Source organism: Podarcis muralis, chromosome 13 (assembly GCF_964188315.1).
Source record: "Podarcis muralis chromosome 13, rPodMur119.hap1.1, whole genome shotgun sequence".
Taxonomy (NCBI): domain Eukaryota; kingdom Metazoa; phylum Chordata; class Lepidosauria; order Squamata; family Lacertidae; genus Podarcis; species Podarcis muralis.
This window is the reverse complement of record NC_135667.1, coordinates 27,120,193-27,146,114: the sequence shown is the minus strand read 5'-3', so window position 1 is coordinate 27,146,114 and position 25,922 is coordinate 27,120,193. Positions and strand designations below refer to the sequence as shown.

Genomic DNA, 25,922 nt, shown 5'->3' with positions numbered 1-25,922 from the left:
AGCAATAATATGGCAGCATTGGGGAAATGTCACAAACCAACCAAAAAAGCAGAATAAATCCACTAGTTAGTGCACTAATATCACGTAGAGACAGCGGCGTAGCGTGGGTTGTCAGCACCCGGGGCAAGGCAAGTAATTTGCGCCCCCTAACCCGTGGATTTGCGCCCCCTAACCTGTGGATTTGCGCCCCCTAACCCATGGATTTGCCCTAACCCCAGATGTTGCGCCCGGTGCGGCCGGGCCCCCCTGCACCCCCCACGCTACGCCACTGCGTAGAGAACACGATGCGGAATGCACCTGCAATAAAACAGTGCCCTGCATTCACATTCCCCTATTTCAGCACTCCGCTCGGACATTTCTGACAATGTGGTTCAGAAGCTAACAGTACAAGATTCAGTGCTGACCCCAAAACTTTGTTTCGTTTTGCAATATATTTGTTTCAAGAAAATAAGAGTGGTGGGAGAGGAGCGCAGGCTTTGCAGCCAATAGTGTATCTCTGCACCCAGCACACACGTCATGGCTAAATTAAATTCTCACATTTCAGATTTCCATTTGTCCGGAATTTCCCAGACATAGCTGGAATACTTCAGTCTGGGCAAAAATCTCAAAAATGTCCAGGAAAATCCATACGTATGGCAACCCATGCCTGCAGTGTCGTTTTGGGTGATTTTCCTAAAAATTCATTTCATTTTTTTCCCTCCCAAAAAAGTTGAACAACTTTTGTGTCCAGATCTTCAATTTTTGAAACATGGCAACCCTAGCAACCTGTATTTGTGCTGCGTTGTCTATTTCTACAAGCACAGGAACTGGATCAGGCCTGTGACCCATCTAGTCCAGCATCCTGTTCTCACAGTGGCCAACCAAATGTCTCAAGGGGGAACCCACAAAAGGAGCTGCACACAACAGGACTCTCCCTTCATACAGGAGGACAATCCTGAAGCCATTTTGACTCTCCCAAATTGACCTCAAATACTTATCTGCAAGGAGGAAGGATATGGGAAAAGCTTTCTAACTGTCTTTGGACTGTAGGAGCTTACACCTCTCTGTAAATACAGTCTGGCAAGTACCTGTTAAGCTGAGCACACTGTCAATAGGAGTAAGAGATTCAGGAACTATGTATTTACCATCTCAAAGGAATGGCCAGGCTACCCAGGAAATGCAATCAGATAAGGCATTATCAGGTATCCTGACAGACAGGAGAGAAGCAACGCACTCTAATTTCTGCTGGATTCCACCTCTTTCTGTGATGAATGTATGATGTTTTGGGGGGTGGTCTTGAGCTACAGGGTAGGCAATTTCAAATGTCTGTATAAGAGCTTGCACATCAATGTTCTGGGTTCCTCTCCTCCCTCCCTGCGTGGGGGAGTGGGGGACCCTGTTGCAACAGTTTAATAAAGATCAGGCTTCATAGCTGCTTTGCTTCTCAATAGTCTCTGGTTGGCTTCTGTTATTTTCTCCTACCGATAGAGAACCTACTTAAATACTCTATACGGGATCTTGGATACCCCATAAGGTAAAAAGGAGCAGTTTTTTCTTATAACAGTAGCCATCCAAATTGGCTCTTGTGAGAGCGAATTCCAAAGTTTAACTATGCACTGAGCGATTAAGTGCTTTCTTTTATCTGCCCTGAATCTTCCAACATTCAGCTCCGTTGCTTGTCTATGAGTTCTAGCATTATGAGAGAGGGATAAAAAAAATTCTCTATCCCCTTTCTGCATGCCAAGCAGAGAGGTCCATCTCTCCTGCAGCAGCCCACTACATTTCTATGCTGAATGGGAAAGGGGGGTGCCCATCTGTTACTTGCCTGCATAGAAATTCTCGCCAATTAGTATCAGGCAAGAGCCTATATGTGCAATGATGGATTTTGCAGAATCATAGGACTGTAGAATTGGAAGGGATCCTGAGGATCATATGATCCATATTCATAGACTGAGGATCTGAGTGCAGATTCTGATCTCCCCCCACAAAAAAAACCTTATGCACCCATTCATCCCAGCTCACTGAAAAACATTCTGTACATACCAACCTCCAGGCACCCTCCTGTCCCAAGAAGAAGGGCAGCTGAGTGGTACATCGGCAGCGGGAGGTAGATGATATCCTTAGGAGTGACTCCGCACATGCGAAACATATGGGACACTTTGAGCAGCTTCGACTGGGTGATGATAGCCGCTTTCGGCAGCCCTTGAGGCAGGCAGAAATTAAAAAGAAGGAAGATGATCAGAAATGACTCCATCAAGCGAGAAACAACAATTTGCAGGGGTCGTATTTCTTTCTGTCCCTCTCCCCCCAATATAACGCTATCCACATTCTCAACCACAAAATAGCAAAGGGCAGACACAGAAAAGGAATTCTTTTTCTACCGGCTTTTAGATCCGCCTATACTATAGCCTATTTTGTTTTCTTGTCTTGTCTTGTCTTGTCTTGACTATCAATAGGACTTGGGCTGCCCCACCCTTTGACAGAGTCTATTTTATTCCAGGTACAGTGCTGGATTTAGGGTGGTGCAGGCGCTTCCCACACAGAGGGCGCCAAGCCGGGGGGGGGGAGGGGCACACAAAATTGAGAGGATCCATAATCGAGAAGATCCATTTGGGGGGCGCCAATTTTGGACTCGCACAGGGCACCATATTATGAAAGATTATCAAAGTCCACTGCTGCTGGACTTTGGACCTGATGTGCACTGGTGGAGGAAGAGGGGGGCGGGGGAGCGCACCACCCCCGGCAGTGCAATCCCAGTGGTGTGCTATCGTGGCTGCCCCCCCCCACGCTGAGCGCCACACCCCCACAGGCGGCACACCACACTCCCAGGATGCGCGCCATGCCCCTGAGACGCGTGCCAACCATGCCCCCGCCTGCTCTCTGCTCCCCGGTGCTGGAGCATGAAGCTCCTCCACTGCTGATGTGACCTGATGAGATCTTGTGCTGTCTCAATCCCAAGTCAACATAAATTTGGTCCGGGACCTGAGACTGGTCAGAGTGGTTCCACGGGAATAAAGCACAACATCCCTGATTGTGTACACTGTCTATTGCAATTCCGCCTTTAAGTGACAGCAGAAGCGTCATGACTGGGAGAGTGCCAGGAGCCATTCATCTGCAAATGCCCCTAGTCACAGTCATCCCCACTGTCGTGAAATGGATTGCATATTCTAAGTCTTTCTAAATTTGCATTGACACAGATAAATGAGCTACGGGGATTTTATGCAGCTCTGTGTGCTCTTTTGCCCTCTTTATAGATGTTGTGCCATTGGCCAGCCTACTGGTGACGGTCTCACAGCCAAAACGGCCTGACACTTGCATGGAAATGCAGGCTGTGTGGACTGAATCAGAGATACCGTATTGGCCCGAATATAAGCCGCACCCGAATATAAGCCACGCCTTTAAAATTTGGGGGGGGAGGGAGAAAAAAGACAATACCCGAATATAAGCCACTCCCTTAAAATTCCGCAGGCACTCACACCCATTCTGTTTTACCATATGTCTGTTTCAGCAGTGATATCGTAAAAGCCCATTTTTGTAAGGTCGCGAATTTAAGCCGCGCTTTAACTTTTCATGGCCGACATTTAGAAAAATAAGTGCAGCTTATATTCGGGCCAATACGGTATATCTCAAGTTGTTTTACACATGCCTGGCAGTGGCTCTCTGAGGTCTCAGGCAGGGAGCTACACTGAGATCCACTTTGGGCTGGATCAAAGTGGTATGCATCCCCTTGAACTATGGCCTCTCCTGAATGGGCAAACCCCATCCCTCCTCAAAAGTGCCCAGGAGGAGGGCAGATGGGAAACAAAGTGAGATTTCCAGACACGACAACCCCTCCCCTTGCTCCCTCACCCACCTCTCTGACGTTCTCCTCCTCACCTGTGGTCCCAGAGGTGTAAATATACAGGGATGATGACTGAGGGGTCACTTTGGCTCTGAAGGAAATGGGCACAGGCTCGGCTGAGCTGGACCGGATCTGCCCCAGCAAAGCTTCCACGCCCTCGGTTGGGGAGTCTTCGCTCAGGAAGAAAACCCGGACTCCTTCTTTCTTTAGAGCGGGAAGGACATCCTCAATGGCGGCCTTGAAATCTGAAAGAGAGCATGAAAAGAGGTGAGATTGGCCCTTGATTGGCCCTTGGTTTTGGAAATCCCGCTAGACAGTAAGGCAGCCGTCTGCCCAGATTCTGCAATAAAGAATGGTTTCGTTTGCTTATGAATAACCAGAATTGCAGTTGTATACCAGACAGTAGCATTTGGGATAGGAGTCTGCATTAGTTTTTGGAACCCATTTGGTTTCATTTTCATTTCTTGCTATGAGTGATGAACGGATACTTCAGTATTTTTCAGCAACAAAAAGTACCCATTTGTTCTTGCTCAGATTTAAACGCTTTCATGGGATGGGCCGATTTTTATTCTCCAGTAGCAGCCTTAGAGGAGATGATGGTGATGCTGCTGATTATTATTATTTGCAGAATGAACTGGACCACCTTTCCCGATGTTTTGGACTACGACTCCCATCGTTCTTGGCCGTTCTGGCTGGGTTTAATGGAAGTCCAAGGCTGGGTACACATTACTGCTTACTCCAGCTCCAACACACAATCCCACCACTGGTGTTTGAAGCCCAGAGCACATGACATTGGCTACAATCTATTGGTTTCCTGTAGCTTCTTGAGAAATACCCCTGTTTGAGGCAGTTTCCCTCAAACTAACTTCCATCCGATTTGAAATTGGAAGGTGTGGCTAAGCTGAGGTGTGTACATCCAGGCAGCTATTGAGCATGTGCAGATGAAGTGAAGTTCAGCACAGGGAAACAATTCAGGTAATGAGCCTCAGGTGATAACACCCTCACCCCCTTCTCTGGTGTGTGAACATCAACATACAAAAGCTACGTGAAAATGCACCAGTAGTGGTGGTGGAATGATTTTCCTGTATTTCAAACCACTAATGTGTACATAGCCCAAGGCTTCCAGAGGGCACCAGGTTGGGGAAAGGGTGTCTTGGACACTATGTTGCCAGAGGGAACTCAAATATTTAAACTGGTGGTCCCAGCTGGAATAGTCTTGTGGGGGTCAGCTTTTAATTCTTTTATTACAGGGATGCCCTGGAACAATGCAACCATTTCGAGACAGACAGAGCAGCAGCTGTCAGGAGCAGCCACCGAAATACCTCTGCCAGCAGAACCGCAGCAACAAAAATCTGCTTAGTCAGGGAAGGATTCAATGAACACAAATGCAATAATGAAACCAGTGCACAGCTAACAAATGGATTTCCCTGTTCCTAGGTACTAAACGGGTGGGACGCGGGTGGCGCTGTGGGTAAAACCTCAGTGCCTAGGACTTGCCGACCGAATGGTCGGCAGTTCGAATCCCCGCGGCGGGGTGCGCTCCCGTCGTTCGGTCCCAGCGCCTGCTAACCTAGCAGTTCGAAAGCACCCCCGGGTGCAAGTAGATAAATAGGGACCGCTTACCAGCGGGAAGGTAAACGGCGTTTCCGTGTGCTGCGCTGGCTCGCCAGATGCAGCTTGTCACACTGGCCACGTGACCCGGAAGTGTCTGCGGACAGCGCTGGCTCCCGGCCTATAGAGTGAGATGAGCACACAACCCTAGAGTCTGGCAAGACTGGCCCGTATGGGCAGGGGTACCTTTTCCTTTACCTTTAGGTACTAAAAGTGTGTTTCTTTTTAAAAAGTGGATTCATTGGGATGAGAGGCAGAGTATTTTCGGTTGTGTACACATTATATCTTTAAAGCACATTCAAAGCACATCCTCCCAAAGAATTCTGGGAACTGTAGTTCACCTGTCACAGAGTTACAATTTCCATCAACCCTTAACCAACTACAGTGCCCAGAATTCTTTGAAGGGGGAGATGTGTGTCAAATATGCTTTAAAGGTATAGTGTTTATGCAGCCTGAATCCACCTAAATTTCCAGGTATCTGCTAGAATCCCCCTGACAAAATATTGATAGTCTGGAGGCGCCCTTAAAAATTCATGTTTGTGTGTGTGTGTGTGTTTTTAAAAGAATGCTGTACAAATATATAATTTGTCAACACCTGAGGGAGCGGCAAGGCAAACTTAATATCAGATAGGGAGGAGCGAGGGAAAGTGGGAGAATAATTCAACTTTCACCTTCAAAAGGCTGTACATGTGTCATTTGAGAAGTGAAAGCAAGGGGAAAACAGTGCTTAGGGCACAGCAGAAAAACCTGCACCCACTCCTGTTGAAAATATGAATTATTTATTTCTTAAATTTGCATCCTACCTTTCCATCAAACAGATGTGCGAGGCTGTGCCTGTTTTCAGGTCCGCGTATGATTGTGTAACCTTTGGTGTAGTTTTTGGCACGTACAAATTCAGAATATTTGAGGTTACCGCATGGTCACCGGTCAAACTGGTTTTGCAGGTGTTCCTAGGAAAATGGGGAACTACCCCACAGAACTGTGGCTGCAACTGCTAATATAAATATCTGCCTTTTATTGGATAATGCCTAGGATACTCAAAACAGATTCTCCACCATCGCTCCCCCTCCCAGCTGTTTTCAAAACAGAAAGATTAAGTGCATGAAAAGATGGGAGGGAGGGGTGCTTATTCATATATCTCTGCACAAGTGTGAATTTTGCCCGTAAAAAGAAAAAGACCGATGAATGAAATAGCCTAGACCAGAAACAGCTTATACTGTATTATGGTATAGTTAATTTCCATCTCAGGGGAGCAGCTGCATTTAGGAACTAGGGCTCTTTTGCACAAATCCAAAGATGTGAGTTCATAAGAATATAAGAAGAGTCCTTGTTCTAGCTCCTGCTGAGAGCACAATGACAGAGACTCCTTCCTGAGAGGAAGGAAGGGCATTTTATTGACGCCAAGAAGACTTACAAGCTCAGCAACAGGGAATGAGTCAGAGCGGTTGCTATGCTCAGGCTAGATGAAAACAAAAGCGAGGCTTGCCTGGCTGGTAGCAAGATCCAAGAGTCCAAGATCAGGGCTTGGAGTTCAGAAAAGCTGTCCCAACGGATTGGGATGCCACCTGCCAAACCTTTAAAGGCAAGGCCAAGCAAACATAGCTGTGAGAGTCTCATGCCTGGTGAGACTGCATCAGGGAGGATGCATCTGCTCCCAGTGGTGGAAGCACTTCCGGGGCCTGGGCGAACGGGCTGAACCCTCCCCTTCGGATCCTGGTTCCGCCACCCCAGCAGTGGGCTGGCACCTTCCATGGATTCCATTGCTGTGTTCTGCTCCCTGGGAGGGAAGAGAGGAGATGGGGTCCTGCATCTCCAGCTAGGGCAGCCACCTCCAAGAGAGAGAAGTACAGTGGTACCTTGGTTTAAGAACAGCTTGGTTTATGAACAACTTGGACTAAGAAGGCTGCAAACCCGGAAGTAGGTGTTTTGGTTTGTGAACTTTGCCTTGGATTAAGAACATGTTCCGCTTCCTGTTGAGTGTGTTCCGCTTGTAAATTGCGTCCCCCACTGCTATGGGAAAGCACACCTTGGTTTAAGAATGCTTTGGTTTGTTGAGCTTTTTCGTTTGTTTGACGTCTCCTCCTAAAAATTAACTTTTGGGGCTTTGGGGGTGGGGGGGAAATCCAGACATATGGCAGCCCTAACCCCACCTCCATGTCTCCCTCCTATTACCCTTCTTGGACTGTCTCAGCCTTCCTGTCTAGTGACAGAAATGGAGAGCCAATTGACGTTCCCAATCTGAGGTCTCTCTGTTGGGCACACCTCCAGGAAGGTTGTAAACGTAGAAACAGGCTTAAGCATTTCTGGTATGGATCTTGCTGGAAGCGAAATAGGGAGGAGGAGTCTGATTAGATCAGGATGTGTGATGGGTGTGTGCGAGAGCAGCTCTGTGAATATGCTTGCAAATAAAGATTAATTGAACTGATAACCAAATCCCTGTGCTTGCTGGACTGTTGGCTGCTAACGATCATTATATTCTGAGCCTGTTAATGCCTCAGAACTCATGGCATTTCATTTTATTTTTATTTGCTGCTTTCATATCCCACCTGTTCTCCAAAGAGTTCCAGGTGGTGTACGGGTTTCTTCCCCCTTCCTCATTTAATCCCCCCAAACAACCCTGTAAGGTAGGTGAGGCTGAGAGGCAGTGACTGGCTCAAGGTCGCTCAGTGAGCTTCATGGTGGAGTGGGGACTTGAACTCTGGTTTACCAGGCCCTAGTCCGGCACTCTAACCACTACACCACGCTGGCTGTCCTATTGGGTCAGGCCAATAGCCAATTTGGCCCAGTGTCCTGCTGTCTCGGTGGCCAGCCAAAGCTCAAGAAGAAGGACCTGAACACAATGGCAGTCTCCTCACTTGTGATTCCTAGCAGAGGCCGACTGCCTCCGACAGTAAGAAGGAGAACATAGGCATCATGACTAGGAGTCCCTGAAAACAGAGGGAACCAGCTACCCCTTCCCGCCCCCATGCACTCTCCCTGCCTCCCCAGACCTTGTTATCAAGCTATTGATGTTGAGTCAGGATTAGTGTGCTGGTCTAAAGGTGGAGATTCTCTTCCTCTCTGCTTCAGAGAAACAATTGTTTGTACACAGAGTGTTTACTATGGCTCTGGTGCCATGGATTAAAATCTCACCTGGTCCACATTCATTGACCTGGGGAGTGTCAGACACTCTTGACATCCAGGCATCATTTGTAAGATACCATTTTATTCCGGGGGGAAAGTGTGACACCCTATCATTTGGACTTTCTTGTTACATATTAGACAGGCAGGTCTTTGTTGTCTTATCGTCGCCAAATGAAGACCTTCCTCTTTCTAGAAGCCTTCCAAATTATCCCAGCCTGCATCCGTATTGGATTGATTTAAATTGCGGGTTCCCTCCCCCCCATGAAATTGTTCTTTAACGTTTGTACTGTTTTTTAGATATGGAATGTTTCGTAATTTCTTTATTTTTTAACCTTCATTTTTTATTTGTTGCATAATGGCATATTTTATTATAACCCGCTTTGGCCCATTGTGGAGAAAGGCAGGTGAGAAATCTATCCATAATAACACTGACACAGCTTGCCTAGTTGTTGTTGCAAAGGGACAATTCAGGTGGGAATGGCAAAGCACCCTCAATTTTGCCTGGCCAGTTACACTGATGTCATCACAGAAACCACTGGAGTCGATAATGTAATATTACTCCCGCTGGATATCCATTCCTTCTCTCTTCCCTCCTTTCCTTTCCCTCAAACATCAGCAGCTATTGCTGTTATTTTCTCGTTGGAACACTGCTTCACTAAACTAACCCGTTTTTTGGGAGGTCACACTGAAGGCAGTCCAACAAAGAAAACACACACCCTGCGTGGTGAAGACTCAGAGATGCTTTGTTTTCTTTTAGGGCTAAAGCAACTGAAATAATGACTACTTACTCAAGGAATGCTTTCTCCAGCTCTTTTCCCTTTGCACTCTGCCTAACTTCTCTCATACACCCATGCTCAAAGAAAGATTGTTACTTCTACTAGCTAAGAAATATTGATTTCTTTTCAACTTAAGAGATTTATTATCCCATACCCTCCAACATTTCCCCGATGAAAATAGGGCCATCCTATTCCATATCCTCCAACATTTCTCCGATGAAAATAGGAACGTCATAAGAGAAAGCAGGATATTCCAGGATCAAATCAGAAACCGGGATGGCTTCTGTAAATCCAGGACTGTCCCTGGAAAATAGGGACACTTGGACGTTCTGTTATCCATGTGCCAAAATGCCAAACAACAGTGCTTCAAGGAGGAAGAAAATGGCTTTTAAAGTAAAGCTTTTCCTTTAATAAAAAATAATTTAAAAAAAGTGAATGGAAGCCATACCACAGTCAGAGAAAGGTAAAACCATTAGCCAATGGCAACTGAAAGTTTGCATCAAGAGCAATGCCTCACTTGAACAGGCAAAGATCCTGCATTCTCCAAGCTACAGCAAAGTAACTGAATCCCAAAACTTTGATCTGGGGAGGGGAAGGTGTCCAGAGCTGGCCACTGGCTAATAAGACAGTGGATTCATCAACAAAGGGTGTGATCTCAAAGTAAGCCATACTCAGAGTAGATCTACTTAAACGAATGGCCTCAAATACTATATGCCATTTTCCCAATCAAGCTTTGCATTTGTCTTGGGTTCAACCCAGAATCCCCCTTCTCTTTTCCCTTGGAGAAGCCGAACTCTGAGGGATGCCTGCATTTAGAACTCTGCTGGGTATTAACTCTGCTGATCAGACTTGCTAAAGCACCTGGGAGGAGATCAGTAGTCAAAGTTCAAGTGCTTGTCCACAATGTGGATTTGCGCCAGCCTGTCTCTTTATTAATGTCCGGGAATCTGCATGTCATCACTGTCTCAGATCTCCCCTCCTATAAATGTAGTTGTTGTTTTCTTCCCTTGGAAAGTCTGAAACTGCTCAGACAACACACAGATTGTGCTATTTTGTCAGGGATGGAAAAAGACATGTCAAACCTCTTTTAAAAGGGGGGTGGGAGAAGAAACAGTTCAAGAGAATTCCCCAAGATTCTCTCGATTGTGACTATATGGCCTGACAAGTGTAGCACAAACAGGCTTTCAGTTGCCCCCTTGGGTGTAAATGCACAAGGGGTACCTTTACCTTTTTAACTCACCTGGAGTTGTCAGTAGCACTGTGGCCTTGCAGGAGCTGAGGGCATGCAAGAGAGCCTTGGCTCGGATGTTATAGTTGATACACGCCATGACACTGCCAATCTTCTCCAGTCCCATCCAGACCCAGAGATAGGCAGGGACATTCTTGAGGAAAACAGCCACCGTTTCCCCTTCTTCCAGCCCCACGTGGTCCCGGAGCACTCTGGCCAGCTGACTGCTGCGCCTGTCGATATCTCGGTAGGAATAGGTTTCGTCTCCAAAGAGGACCAGGGGCTTCTCTGGGTGCTTCTGGACTTTGGCCAAGAAGAAGTCCAGTAAGGTGATGGGAGGTTTGCGGCTGAGACACCTGTGGCATTTGTATCCTGTATGAAGGGCGCTGAAGAAGAAAACCAAGTCCAGCCAAAGGTAGGGGAAGAAAACATTCCCCAGGAGGAGCAGAAGGATCAGGAGCCCTATCACGATTGTGTAGAAGTCCAGCATGGCTGGGATCTCACCTCAAAAGACCCAGGGCCCTGCAAGCCGCAGGCACACACAGTACCTCCTATAGCCTCCGTCTGAGCCGTGCTGAATGGAAGGCAAAAGCGTATTGAGCAACAAGTGAATGAGACGAAGTTTCCAACCCTCCCCTCCCATCCGTCCCTGCAGGCTGATTCGAGGAAGCTCTTGGCTCTCAGACAGAAAACTTTAACTCGCACAAGATAGCTCTTGAGAGCCCCCACCCTTTGCCGCCTCCCTCCCCTATCTGCAAGACTGGCATTCGCTTGCAGCTGGAGGCAGGTCCCAAGCGCAGTTCTGAGTCTGCCTCGCGAGTTGACCCCAGTCCACTCTCAGAGAGGCAAAGTTCACATTTCAAAAGCGCTGGAGGAAATTGGCAATTGCTTGAGCTGCTTGCTCCCCCCCCCCCTTTCTTTTTTTAAATGAAAAGGCCCTGCAGAATAGATTATTTCCGCTGTCCCCAAAAGCAGCCTTGCTGAGGAGAAAGGGAACAGGAACAGAAGGAAGCTCTTTGGAAGCTTGGCAGCTCCATGCCTAGAGGAGTTCAGATCCACCAGGGCATGAGCAAGTTGTGTGTCCATCCCTCTGCATTTCTGTGCAGATGAACAAACTTGATGTTACAACTCGAAGTGCAACAGAGCCATTGCACTTCTGATTTCTGCCGTTTTGCTGAGATGTTCAAAAATCTTCACAGGGCTAAACAGAGCCTGTGGGTCCTTCCACATGCTCCTGTTTTTGAGAATTCATTGTCGCAGTCCTCTCCAACCTCTGCCACCAGAAGCAGTCCCTGCAGCGGCAACTCCTAGGGGCCGAGGGGTCTTTGGACCCCCCAATAAAATATTTGAGCCCCCCCCCAAGTTGATGGACATTGCCATTCAAATGGTATGTGTGCACCATGACATGTGAGTGATTATGTGGGCGGGATTTGCCTGTCCCCCCAAAAAAAAATATTTATTCAAGTTGGCACCCCTGGCTGAGTGCAACTGCCAAACCAAGAAGGCGCACTGTTACCGCCACCAGCAGCGGATGCGCCAGCAGCCATGTGCCTCCTGGGCTCTGTCCACCCTCTGTGTGGGCCCAGTGAGCCCCCCACAGCTGCCCAGTCCTTCGGGGGGGGGGGCACAACCCTTGCCCCGCCCTGGGAGCCAACAACCCACACTACACCACTGCCTTGGGCAAAAAACAACCACAAAACCTTTAAGAGAGGAAAAACCTATAAAGGGGCTGAACTTTCACCCGGAAGTAAATCAATGTGGTCATCAGAGGTAGGGGGAGAGAAATAGGTGGAAGGGAGGAATGGGAAGCACATGAGCGATTTCCTGGAGCAGCAGCAGTCTGCATTACAACACACTGCTGCATGTCCCACTTACACAGATTTTTATCCTCAGGAGATGCTGTATATCTGACTGGTCCACTGATTCTACACTCTGACTAGTGTTATAAAAGGGAGCTGCAACAAAAAAGAATTGAGATTTGCTGTAGGCTTGTTTTCTGGAAGGGGTGGGGGTTTTTTGTGTTTGCAATTTAACCTTCAACATATTCAAAAGTGGGCCACTAAATCTCAATGTGAACCTTGTCCCCCTCTTCAAAATATCTACACACACAGACACACAAACTGAATACAGTGGTACCTCAGGTTAAGAACTTAATTCGTTCTGGAGGTCCATTCTTAACCTGAAACTGTTCTTAACCTGAGGTACCACTTTTGCTAATGGGGCCTCCCACTGCCACCACACCGCTGGCACACGATTTCTGTTCTCATCCTGAAGCAAAGTTCTTAACCCGAGGTACTATTTCTGCATTAGCGGAGTCTATAACCTGAAGCGTCTGTAACCCGAGGTACCACTGTACCAAAATGGCACCCTTGATACCAAACTGTTGGTCACCTGGATCTGCAGTCCAATCTTTGCTGCTCTCTCATAAACTGCGTGAGTGACCTTACAGAAGTCTCCGTCTGAAAGACATCCCTGTTTGAAAGGCATGACAGATGCTTGCTGCTAGGGGAGCTTCCAGGTGACCTGTTTACTGAGCATTCATCCCGATTTGTTTGTGGGGAGGTTAGCTGAAGTTGCTTCCAAATAAGTGTGATCACTTATTGAGCAGTGTATCTGCGACCACTTTCCTTATCACAAAAGTCCTATCTCTGAGGGAAGTTTGGTTTGTTGAGCAAGCACTTCCAATGAACTGCAGTTGTGCAACCTGAATTTCCTGATATGCAGTGGTTTTTTTCCTGGGGGCGACACAAGGGGATGCATACCCCTAAAAAATTTGTGAATCTAAGTTTGGCCTCATTGAGGGGCAGTATTTCAATATGAGTAGGGAAATCTGGGATGGGGTGGCCAAACAAACCATGATTAAAGATGGGTGCTGCTGGGCTCACACATAACACCAAGCCATAGTTAAAACAAACCAGTTTGTAATCCAGTAACAAACTAGTGCTTCAGATCATGGTTTATTGACATTAGTTGTTGGCCTGTGTGTGGGGCTCACACATAACACTAAGGGTGTATTCAAACATGGGGAATATTTCACTAGTTTCCTTGATTATAATGCTAGTGCTTCTGTCCTGTTCTCTAACATTCCTTTCAAATTGCAGTACCTGCTGCACTATGGAACTGTGGCTTTCTGACAAATATGCCAGCATATCATTTCATTCACACACATGACACAACAATGAATATAATTGGACAAATGTCGCTACTCCCCTACCTTTTCTACGCATGACTTACCCATGAGAATGGCAGGAAAGAGCTGTATTTAGGTGTGTGTGCGTTATATAGTGTGTACACAACCCAAACCTGGCAAGGATCCCCACAATGAAAGCACTTGTCAGAATGATTTTCCCCAAGCAAAAACGGTTATTGTGGCCCAAAACCACCCTTAGAATTGGGATGATCAGCCAGGAGACTGAAGGAACCTTGCTTCAAGGCTGATTGGCTTGATTCAGTAGTAAATATATAAAACTTGTCTTCTCTTGTACACTTTTTTAAATTGCATGGGGATGTTTATCCTAATGCTATAGAGCAAAGAACATGCTTTAGGGTTTAACCACTTTTAAGCGTTTTGGGGCATGCAGGGGGAACACTGGCCAAAAGCCAGGAGGATAACAGAAGCCCAAGGAAAAGATACAGCATGTTTCGGAGAACTAGCCAAGCCTGCAACGCTCATCTTTACCACCCACAAACGCAACCCCATTAAGATCTTAATGTTCCATTTCACTCTGAGATTTTGCTTGAGGTTTTCTTCATGCCTCTGGATTCTTAGCCTGTTGCGCTGTAGAAACGAAGAGCCTTCACTCAGGAATGTAGGTCAGGCGTGGTATACAAGACAAAGAGTCTTGTGTGTTTGATTCCCCTGGCGGTCCATACTGAATGGGATGGGGCCAGGCACAAAGGCAGTTCTATCATTTACCTTGGGAAGACAAGAATGATTTGCGCGCTGGCTCCGGGCAGCTTGGGAACAGAGCCCAGTCGTATCAGGGGAAGGGTGCTCAGATTCAGTTTTGAGGCCAGAGGCAATCCAAGATTACAAATTACAAGGATTAAATTATTGTTTCAGTAGAAGCAGCCAGTAAAAATAAAGGCATACACTTGGTGGCAGAAGTGAAGGCTCCAGGAGGGATTAAGCTAGCTGATTTATTTGCCTTCCCTCCCACTCATGGTGCATGCTGTTGTCTGCATCGTCGCAGAGAGTATGAAAGCATCATACACACACACAAACACACACATTTTCTGTTTTACACTTTATAATATTCATTTAAACAACCTTAAAATGACTTCCCTTCTTCTCTTTCCATGGTTCATTTTGCATATTATAAACCCCTGCATATTTTACATAAGCTAAACCAGGGGTCTGCAACCCGCGGCTCCGGAGCCGCATGTGGCTCTTTTACACCTTTGCCGTGACTCCGGGGCGGATACTAGCGAGGGGAGGAGGCACATTGTGCGCCCTGACACTCCCCACTGTGGCGGGCGCTGTACTGGCTGTGACGTCGCATGGGGGCTGTGCGTGCGTTAGTCACGCACCGTCCCGACGTCACCTTCCCGCCCGCCCGCTACATTGTAAGGGGCATGTACGCTGGTCACTGCATTGAAAGGGGGCATGTACGCTGGTCACTGTTTTGAAGGGGAGTGAAGAACACACACACACAAAAAGGTAACTTGTTAATTTAATGTTTATTTCTATGAGGAGGAGTAATTCTGAGGGGTCAAACAAAGAAATAATAAAAAAGTGACTAAAAAGTTATTTTTATAATGACGAGTTTTGCGGCTCCCAGTTTTTTTTCTCTTCAGAAACTTTTTGTCTTAAAGGTTGCAGACCCCTGAGCTAAACCATTCAGTATTCCATTATTACACCCATCAAAACTTGTTTAGACTTGTTTACAATTCCCCCCCCATATATTTAATCAACATCTTCCAATATTCTTTTGAGGTATGATCTTCTTGTTCTCTTATTCTATATGTTAGGTCCACAAGCTGCGCATATTCCATCAGTTTAAGCCGCCATTCTTCTTGGGACCTCGCTCGTTTTCCAAAGGCATCCCTTATTATAGGAGCCTCCATCTTACCCCAAAACATGCTTGGATATTTTTTTGCAGCGCTTGTTCCAAAGAATAGCAAGGCTGGGTATTTGTCAGGATTCCACAACCAGCAGAGGGCCCACCACCCCAACTCATTTTATATAAAGAATACAAGAAAGGTGATGGTTATTTAATTGATAGAGTGCCATCAGAGTACCAGAGGACAGGATTCTTTCCTCCTCCAGATTGGGAGGCTACCTGAGGATGTAGTGCCGGAGTCCCCACTCCCCACCAAAAAATGCTGGAGCCAGCACCCTTTGGGTTTTCTTCTTTCTCACACCAGCATCTGCAGTGTGTAAGCCAGGCCTCTTCTTTCTATGAGTTTGGCAGCAATGAGGGCGGAAGTAGGCTAGAAAAGGAACTAGTGCCAATGCCCAATTAGTGCTCAGACAGCTTTTGTTTGCTGGAGGCCTGAGAATGAACAGGGCATGGAAGCAGCTATTGCAGGAGAGCAGCGGGGGTAGGAATGGGCAAGGGTCACAGCAGAAAAACATAGGTTCAAAGCAGGACATAGCCTGCAATTATCACACCACTGCGGCTGCCCTTATTACGTCACACATCAAAGGGTAGAGAGATTTATTACTGGGTAAAATAGGACAGAATGCAACCAGGAGATGTCAAAGGCGAAGTTAAAAGGCCACTTAAAATTGTGTCACATGTTGCACCCACTTCTCTTGTTTCCTGTAAAAAGGAAGAGGTCTTATTCAGTTCAATAACCACCTATCTCCGTATCAGATGACTTTAAAATTCCAGAAAGCAAGCAAGGTCTCTCACTTCTGTCCCCTGTACGATGAAAACAAGTAGCATTAATATTAATCTAATTCATATCTTACTTGTAATGTCTGATTTATACTGTATACTGTATGGTTTATACTGTATAGTTTATACTCATTAATGGAGTATATAATGAAATTAATGGAGATGACTAACTAGGTCCATCAATTTTAAGGGACCCCTTCTAAGTAGAACTGAGTTGAAGCCAGCCCACTGTTCTTTTTCTTCCTCTTTCCCATTATAATTATAAATGCCCTTAAAAATGAGCTGAATTTTAGGGCAACAATGATTGGACCAGCACAGCTACAAACAAACAAACAAACGAACCAGGATGTCCTGCTCTTTGTAATGTAAATTTTACATGGTGTAAAGTTGTTAAAAGGTGGTGGGTAGTTTTTTAGCCGTAACTGCATGCAAGTTAAATAAGCTGAAAGCTTCTACTTGCAACTGAGTGCTGGGTTGGGGCTGCCTGGAAGGTCTAAGTCGTCCATTTAAGTATCCTGGCTTTGCTGCAACCTGTGGAGTGTTTTGTATGTAGTGTATTTGGCTGCAAAATAATCCAAACCACTCGACTACATTACAAGGTTAACCTTAACCTGACTAGGAACTTGCAATACTGGCATTGGGCTATTGCCATCAAGCACGAGTTCCTCTCTCCTAACTTCAGTTTCCCCAACATATAACATGGGGAGGCTTGGAATTTGCATCTGGTGGGTTAGTTTCTAAAATTGTTAGAAAACGCCTCCAAATGCATGCATTCCACACATTTAAGTGTCCAGGGTTAAAAAGAGAAGAAACGTTTCTCTCGATTGCTACCTTGCTAGTGCCCAATCGGAGCTAATGAATGTAAAAATCTTGCTTGGAAGGGATACGCTAACGCTGCTCCGGAAGACGTAATCTTCGAGGAGAACCCGGAAATTGTCTAAAAGACAATGATGCCCCTCTATATTTCTCCCCCTTATTTGCTACGGATTTGACCGGCGAACATATAGACTTTAAAAAAGGAGAAGAGTGATATTTCCCCTGCTTGACACCAGGACTTCCGGAATACTTTTTGACTCCCTTTTTACTCTTTGCTAGCGGGGTGGAAACGGAATCGATCTGCCCGCAAGGAAAATAAGTCAGAATCCGAGACCGAGACCTCACGCTGTTTCCAGCTCACTGCGTGGGGGGGGGGGGGGGAATGTGGCAGACAGTGACTTTACGACAACCCTGCAGTGTAGTCTCGTTATTGTGTGTATACTATGTGCGCCTATAGGAAAATCGCCCTGCACTGCAGAATTTGGCAGGTTGCGCGGGAGGAAGGGGAAAATTGGGGGGGCGTTTTACGACGGCCCTGTAACTGATCCAGCGCTAATAGCGGAGATAGGGCTTCAGCCGAGGGGAAATGCCGCCTTATTTAGGGATAAAGTAAGGCGGTGCAGGCCAGATGATGCACCACCAGGACTAAGCCCCATCAGCCCCAAGTAAGGCGGCCAGGGGTTGCCAGCTGATGGGAACCACGGGAGGGGAGAGAGAATGCCCCTGGGCGCGGATCCTACTCACTAGTTCCCCCCAGGTCGACCACGGTGAGAAGGGGCCGCTGGCCTGACCCAGCCGGGCTCTCCTTCTGTTCTTAATGGTCAGCGGTGGCCTGAGCTGCCTGCCCTCCAACCTGGCCAGGGATCCCCGCGCCGCTTTCGTTGGACCTCAGGCCCACTGCGCGCTATCCCGAGTTTCAGGGGATTGCCAATGGGTAGGGCATGGCAGTGCGGGAAGTACGGGCAGAGAGATCGCCACGCCGCTTTCCGTTCTCTTCCTTTCTGCGTCTACGCTGGGCTTCCGCCAAGCGGAGCACCGCCGCTCCCCGTGCGCACCCCCCGAATGAGCGCAGCCAAGCCGAGGTACTCCAAACTGTAGGATTGCAGAACGTAACACTAATGTCTCGCAACAAATGAAACTTGGATCTGTAGAAAACGCAATCTGAAAAATGAGACGTTGCACATGCTTTTGTAAACCAAGAAATCTTTAATGAAAATATATTTAAAATCAAATCGTAGGATTGCAGAGTTGGAAGGGACCCCCGACGGCCATCTAGCCCAACCCCCTGCAATGCAAGAATATGCAGGTGGATTGAACCTCGCCGTTATCAGCCATTGAGTTCAATCTGCTTCCTTGCAGGTGCGCTGTGCTTTTCCCCGCCTCCCCCCACAGCCACAGAGCGCGTGTGCCTCTAGACTTTTTCTCTCTATGGGCGGCGCGGAAGCGGCGGGAGGAAAGGGACATGCGCGGAAGGAGGCCGCGGGGAGGGAAGCCAGGAAGCAGCGGAGGCGGCACGGCCAGTCCTGGCGGGAGACCGAGGCGGCAGGTGAGAAGGGCCCCGCCCCCAACCCGGGCGCAAGCCACGCCCGCCTGGCCTTTGCCCCGCCCCTCCCTCCCTCCCTCTGCTCCCAAGTATCGGCGCATCCTTCGGCTCCCAGGTAGCGGAGGGGAGCCCGGACTCCTGGGTCTGATCCGAATAGGAGAGCCCGGATTCTGGAGCAGGAGGAGAGGCGCGACTCAGGGCGCACGAGGAAGGCGAGGGCGCCTCTGAGCATGGACAGAGCGCATTTCGCCACCGATTAACCTTTGCACACCTGGAGGGAGGCGGGGCTTCTGCATGCGCTGCGTTCTGGCCGGATTTGAAGCCCAGCAGCTCCCGATTTCTTACCACGGGTGGGTGGGGAGAGTTCATTGCTGCTGGTGGAGCTATCCGGGTGTCAAAGCTCCTGGACTCAGAGGTGTTTTGTTGTTCTGGGAAATGATTCCCGGTGAAAGGAGGGTGGAGGCGCCCAGCTGCAGCTTCCAGAGGATAGCATTTTCTTCCTGTCGAATCAGGACCTTTTAACTGGGTCCCAGACCCCCTGGATCCATTCCCCTGCCTATCATTGTGAGCTGCTAGTGGTCAGATGCACAACACTTACCGGTAGTTGTATCTCTCTCTCTGTGTAGGATCAAGTGGTTTATCTCCGTTTCTCAAAATACCGGTAGAAAAAAAATAGTAGAGGTGCAGTCATTTTGATTTTAATTTTTTCCCCATGGATTCTCCTCCATTAGAGAAATTTGGAAGGCAATTTGGCTGTCTTGTTATGTCAGCCACTCTGCAGCGCCTGAAACCAGCTGTACCTTCTATTACAATTTCTGCTCTGCATTTTGGTGAAACTCTGCTTTAAAACCCTGGCACATCTCGCTTTTGCAAAATAGCTCTGCGCACGAATCCGTAACATTCTTGCTACCTACTAATTCAAAACAAACTGCATTGCGTATTGACACTGACTTACTTGATCAAACTATCAAATCAACCACTTGCTTGGATGGCTTGCTCCACTAGTCCCAGGTGTGTTGCTGGTTGGGGTGCATTTCCCTGAGCTCCTTAGAGGGCAGCCTGGCTTATACGCACTCCGTGTCCGAGCGTGTGCTGTTGCTGTTTTGCCCCAAGCTTTCCCCATTCTCTGTGGCAGCCCTTAAGTTGTGGGATTCCTTTCCCACAGAGCTGTGTCTCGCTTCTTCGATGTACAGCTGTCATCAAATACCAAAGGCCTTCGATGCCTGAGATGTGTGTTTTCAGGGCCCACCCTTCTAAATTTAATACGCTTACACTGTTTTTAAAATAATTTTAAAATTGTTTTTACAAGTTCATTCACACAAATAATGTTATTACAAATATTAGAATTTTGCACAAGATTCTTCTGAATCCCAAAACTTCCCCCCTCCCCTCTGCAGGTTCTTAAATAACTTTTTAACTGCATATTACAATTCCATCTAATTTGCCATCCTCCATTATATCCAAAGTCTATGTATCATTGCAGGAGTTATTTAAAGCCTGCTAAAGTTCAAGTGTTTACAGTGGTCTTTCTGATTTTCCTGGTTAATCTTGCCATCTCTGCGTCACCCAATAATTTCTTCTGTCAGTCCACCCTAGTAGGTATCTTGTTGTCTTTCCAGCTCTGGGCAAGCACCATCCTTGCAGCTGTCATAGCATACATAAAGTCTTTTCAGTTTTTTCGGTATCTCTGCACCTACAATTCCTAGCAGAAAGGCTTCTGTTTTTTTTAACAAAGGTTATCTTAAACATTTTTTTCAATTCATTGTATATCATTTCCCAGAATTCCTTTATCACTTTGCAGTTCCACCACATAGGATAAAAGGTGCCTTCCTTTTCCTTACACTCCCAACAAACATTTGAACTTGTCCTATACATTTTTGCTAATTTACTCGGGGTTAAATACCAGCGAGCGTGTACACTGGTTTTTTCTGGGGGAGGGCAGGTAACAACAACAATTAATAATAATGTTGTGTTTCAGGCTTTGTATGAGAAGAGTCTGCCGTTCGACTATCCCGCGTGGGATGCACGCTGCTCCTCGGAAGGATCTTGATCTCCAGCTGCCCCGGTGAGGGACGCGGGACAGCATGGCTGAAGCCGTCCATTACATCCACCTCCAGAACTTCAGCAAGTCCCTCCTGGAGACGCTGAACGGGCAGCGCCTGGGTGGGCATTTCTGCGACGTGACAGTGCACATCCAGGAGGCCACGCTGCGTGCTCACCGCTGTGTCTTGGCCGCCGGCAGCCCCTTCTTCCACGACAAGCTGCTGCTGGGCTACTCGGAGATCGAGGTCCCGCCCGTGGTTCCCAGCCAGGTGGTCCGCCAGCTGGTGGAGTTCATGTACAGCGGCTCTCTGGTGGTGGCCCAGTCAGAAGCGCTGCAGATCCTCACGGCCGCCTCCATCCTGCAGATCAAGACGGTCATTGACGAATGCACCCAGATCATCTCTCAAAGCCGCAGCCCCAAGCCTCCCACTGCCCCGCCTCCGGTGCCCCTCTCCCTTCCCAGGGTCCTCCCGGCGAAGCCCCAAGAGCAGCCACCCAAAGAGGCCCTTGGCAGCATCTCACGGCCCGGGGACCTCGACGCTTCCCACTTGGAGCCCCCCAAACTGCTCTGCGCTTCAGAGGTGCGCTACAAGCTGCGCGACCTCCTCTCCTCCTCCCAGCACAGGGAGGCGAGGGCAGCCGCCTGCGAGGGGGGCATGAGCGATGGGGAGGCGGGGGGCCCGTACCTCCACCCCGCCGAGGCCACGCCCAGCTGCCACAGCCGCAAGCAGCGCCAGCCGGTGAGGCTTCAGCTGTCCGAGACGATGCCTGTCATCATCAAGGACGAGGAGGAGGGGGTTGGTGCGGAAGGCCGGGAGGGGGTGGTGGTGGAAGAAAGAGAGGCCAAGCTTAGCTGCTTCCCCGAGTGTGGCGGGAGCGGAAGTTTCCCTGCCGGCTTCAGCGACGAGGCAGAAGCAAAGGATTCTGGGAGTGCCGGCGGGGCCGGCAGGAAGGAGAGCCTCCACTTGGATTACGCCACTGCCGAGGGCCAGGATTTCTTTGGGAACCAGGATGTCTTTTCAGAGTCCTTCATACCATCCTGGCAGGGGGAGGAAAGCGGCGAAGAGGCGGCAGCTTCCGCCGCTCGGGACAGGGAGAAGTTCCACTCGGACTGCAGCTTGGAGGCTTCCAACCTGAGGAGCTTGGCAGGAGAGTTCAAACAGGACTTGGGCGGGCCCTCTGGCGGCGCCGCAGCCTTCCCGCCCCGCAGCAATAGTGGCAGCGGGGGCTTGACTTTTGTCTCCTCTCTGGGCATCCAACGGGAGCTCAAGGCGGAGGTCAGCAACGCCAGCACAGGCACCAGCACCACCAGCATCTTCCAGTTCCACATGCCCCAGCCGGCTGCGGTGGCCCAGGGCTTTTACAGCATCCAGGCACAGCCGCCGCAGCAGCAGCAAGACGCCGGTGCCAGCAACATGGTGCAGCTCAGCCCCGGTGCTATGGTCACAGGCCCCCTGCATGGCACTGGAGAGCAGCAGAGCCAACAGCCCGGCCCCTCGCGCTGCTCAGAGCCCTCCTACCAGTGTAGCCACTGCCAGAAAACCTTCAGTTCCCGCAAAAACTACACCAAGCACATGTTCATCCATTCTGGTAATGGGCACCATGAGGCGGGGCTTCCTGGGAGGGTGTTGCTGGGGGTACAGTAGGGGCGAGGAACCCTTTTTCATCTAGAGGGGAGTATTCCCTTCCAGGAGAAACCTTCCAGGGGTTGGTTGGGCCAGAGGCCACTGTGGGTGGAGCCATGAATGCAAATTGCACTTTGTACAGTAGGCTAGCTTGTACACACACCTGGCCCTCTCTGTTCTCCACCCAGGGCAAGCCAGAGGCAATAGGATTCAAAGACACATGCCAACCCCTAGGTTGCAGATATACAATATTCAGGGATACAAACTTAAGGAGGGAGGCAGCCCCAAAAGCTCAGAGAGTAGGCTTGGTGACCACAGAACGCTAACTGTTGGGAGTATGGGATAAGTAGAAAATGGGAGGGTGTGTCACTGGAATCCGGAACAGCAGCCACCCATGCTGCAACATTTTGTTGCAGGCCTGGCTTGCAATATCTATGTACCCAAGAGAGATAAATACAGACCTACACTTAGATGCCAGATAAATTCACAGCAAGGCCAGCTTACAATGTTTGGGCCATTTGATTCATAGATGATGATGACGATGACGATAACAATAACAATAACAATAACAATAATAATTTATTTCTTGTATCCTGCCCATCTGACTGGATTGTCCCAGCCACTCTGAGAGAATTCCAACATAATACATAAGATACACAACAGAACATCACATATTAAAATCTTCCAGATACAGGCAGGGCCGGATTTAGGTTTAATGAGGCCCTAAGCTAATGAAGGTAATGGGGCCCTTTATATGTCCAGCTGTCCTTTGTCAACAACAAATTATCACTGTTTTTTGTGTTGAATATTTGCTATATGGTAATTTATGGACCTAATAGTTATCTAAAGCCATTTGCCACTGTTGCTGTATGTAGGTATTATTTGTTATTTTATCTTATATTTTGGAAATGTAGATCCAGGTGTTTTTTCCTTTAAATTTTTTTGGGGGGGGCCAAGAGAGTCGGGCCCTAAGCTATAGCTTGTTTAGCTTCTATGTAAATCCGGCACTGGGCTGCCTTCAGATGTCTTCTAAGTTAGATAGTTGTTCATTTCCTTGACATTTGACAGGAGGGCATTCCACAGGGCGGGTGCCACTGCCGAGAAGGCCATCTGCCTGGTTTCCTGTACCTTCACTTCTTGCAATGAGGGAACTGCCAAAGGCCCTCGGAGCTGGACCGCAGGGTCCTGGCTGAACGATGGGGGTGGAGACACTCTTTCAGGTATACCAGGACCAAAGCCGTTTAGGGCATCATCCCCAAAGGAGGGATGTCCCCTTCAGTCCAGCGCCACGGGGCAGTTTCCGGGTTCCAGCATTGGGGGTTCTGTGTCCTCTTGGCTGACCCGTTGTGCTTTTCCCTCCCCGTGACAGGCGAGAAGCCCCACCAGTGCAGCATCTGCTGGCGCTCCTTCTCCCTGCGGGACTACCTGCTGAAGCACATGGTGACGCACACGGGGGTCCGGGCCTTCCAGTGCTCCATCTGCTGCAAGCGCTTCACCCAGAAGAGCTCGCTCAACGTCCACATGCGCACACACCGCCCAGAGCGCTTCCAGTGCTGCATCTGCAACAAGTACTTCTCCCACCGCACGCTGCTGGAGCGCCACATGACCACCCACACCGCCTGGAAGGGCGGGCAGACCGACGCCCCTGGAGCCATTGGGGTGGCCGCGGCCGCCGCTGACTGGAAAGAGAAGCCGAGCATTGCCACCGCCTCTGCCGCCGAGGGGACTATTGCCGTCACCGCCGCGGCGTGGAAAGCGGGGGAACCGTCTGCTGAGACGGCCATTGCCGTGTGGAAAGCGGGGGATCCGGTCCCTGGGGAAGGCAGTATGGGGGCCTGGAAAGGGGAAGCGGCTGGCGAAGGACCAGCTGCAGCCTGGAAAGGGGACCCGGCTTCAGAGGCAGCCATGCAGCCTCACACAGCCTAAGGCTTTTTCTCCCCAGGCTCCGTTTATGATTTTTTCTTTTGTCCAGCAATTGTCTTTGACTTTGGCTCCAGCATCTTGAAAACTAAAAAGGCTGTCCCACACAGGGTGTAGCTTTCTCCTACTGACAGGGGCAGCCATGTGCACGAGCCGGGCTGTGAATTTTCAAGAGGAGAGTCTCAGCGTCGTCGTTGCGTCATTAGGCCGCAGCGTCGACCGCCTGTAAAGGTTGCTGGTGGCAGGAACATGGCTGAATTTGCACAGATGCTGTCCATGCCATTCCTGGCCTGTAGCTCAGTGGCAGAGCCCGTCCTTAGCATGAAAGGAAAGGCAGAGCTCCAATTGCTGGCAACTCCAGCCACAAGGAGCAGAACTGGGAAAGAGCTTTGCCAGTGAGTAGACCAGGGATGGGAAAAGCTGTGGTCCTCCAGGTGTTGGAACTCGCAGCAGCTGACAGTCCCAGCCAGAACGTCCTTTGGTCAGGGATGATGGGAGGTGGGAGAATAGATTTTGCTATTATGGGCAGATTAGTTGCAATTAGGGATGATGGAAGTTGGGAGTCCTGCAACATTTGGAGTGCCACAGGTTCCCTGTCCTTGGAGTATATTGTACTGGGCTCATTGGGCTGGTGATGTGATTTAGTGCAAGGCCGCTTAAGAAGAAGAGGAGGAAGAGGAGTTTGGATTTGATATCCCTCTTTATCACTACCCTAAGGAGTCTCAAAGTGGCTAACGTTCTCCTTTCCCTTCCTCCCCCACAACAAACATTCTGTGAGGTGAGTGAGGCTGAGAGACTTCAGAGAAGTGTGACTAGCCCAAGGTCACCCAGCAGCTGCATATAGAGGAGTGGGGAATCGAACCTGGTTCACCAGATTACGAGTCCACCGCTCTTAACCACTACACCACGCTGGCTTAACAACTCAATATTTAGCCCCAATAGCTAAATGCCTGTGGTCAAAGGCAGGTTGCTAGGGAATACCAGCAAAAGAAGCCTTGCTTGTGAGCATCCCAGAGGTATTTGGCTGGTGACAGCAGAAAGGTAGATGCTAGATGGATCACTGGCCTGATCCAACTTGGCTGTTCTTATAAAAAGTTCTGCCACAATAAATGGGAAACACAATTTTTTTGTTTTTTGGTTATGCCATGCTTACAGCTTATACTGTTACTATATTGCATTTCCAAAGCAGTTGGGTTCTGGGGCTGTTTTATTTGTAATGGATCAACTTATCCAAGCTGTTTCTCTCCTTTATAGGAAATAAAGCAGTGTGTGTGTGTCTGTGTATATTTCTCAAGGCGGTGGAACTTCTGATGAGATGGTTGAAGAGGGAGCCTAGCTCAGTGGCTGCAGAGGATTCCTGGTTCAACCCATGGCATCTCTGTGGAGGCGGGAGGCGGGGAAACAGATAATAAGTGATGGATGGGAAAGTCCTATCTCTGTCTGAGACCCTGGATAGCCAGAGTAGACCACATTGGGCAGGGTGGACAAAGAGTCTGAGCTGGGGTCAGGCAGTTTCCTATGTCCATAGAATCACAGCCTCATTCTCAGTGGAGGCTGGTCCATTGGGGCAAACA

At 48.8% G+C, this 25,922-nt stretch overlaps 2 protein-coding genes across 3 annotated transcripts in view; one reads left to right on the top strand and one right to left on the bottom strand.

The window, feature by feature from the left end:
• LOC114582183 (long-chain fatty acid transport protein 2-like) overlaps positions 1-11,223 on the bottom strand; it is a 30,166-nt gene extending 18,943 nt beyond the window's left edge. The window contains exons 1-3 of the mRNA XM_028702983.2: positions 10,571-11,223; positions 3,856-4,065; positions 2,023-2,181 (exon numbers count right to left, since the gene is read on the bottom strand). Of these exons, the coding sequence (XP_028558816.2) occupies positions 2,023-2,181; positions 3,856-4,065; positions 10,571-11,048 (847 nt within the window). The 5' untranslated portion in view covers positions 11,049-11,223. The remainder of the gene's footprint in view (positions 1-2,022; positions 2,182-3,855; positions 4,066-10,570) is intronic.
• Positions 11,224-18,632: 7,409 nt separating this feature from the next.
• ZBTB45 (zinc finger and BTB domain containing 45) lies at positions 18,633-25,622 on the top strand. Of its 2 annotated transcripts, none has more exons than XM_028703273.2 (3): positions 18,633-18,763; positions 20,739-22,393; positions 23,798-25,622. In XM_028703273.2, exons 2-3 carry the CDS (start codon positions 20,845-20,847, stop codon positions 24,352-24,354), a joined length of 2,106 nt encoding a protein of 701 aa, XP_028559106.2. In that variant the 5' UTR covers positions 18,633-18,763; positions 20,739-20,844; the 3' UTR covers positions 24,355-25,622. The 2 variants fall into 2 exon arrangements, with proteins under 2 accessions (XP_028559106.2, XP_077773360.1); XM_077917234.1 differs by lacking the exon at positions 18,633-18,763 and adding an exon at positions 18,873-19,110.
• Positions 25,623-25,922: the final 300 nt, after the last annotated feature.

Bases quoted from the DNA above. Each gene is read 5' to 3' on its own strand.
- ZBTB45 (XM_028703273.2), top strand. From the start codon at position 20,845: ATGGCTGAAGCCGTCCATTACATCCACCTCCAGAACTTCAGCAAGTCC. The intron at 22,394-23,797 runs GTAATGGGCACC...TCCCCGTGACAG, and splicing joins GCACATGTTCATCCATTCTG to GCGAGAAGCCCCACCAGTGC.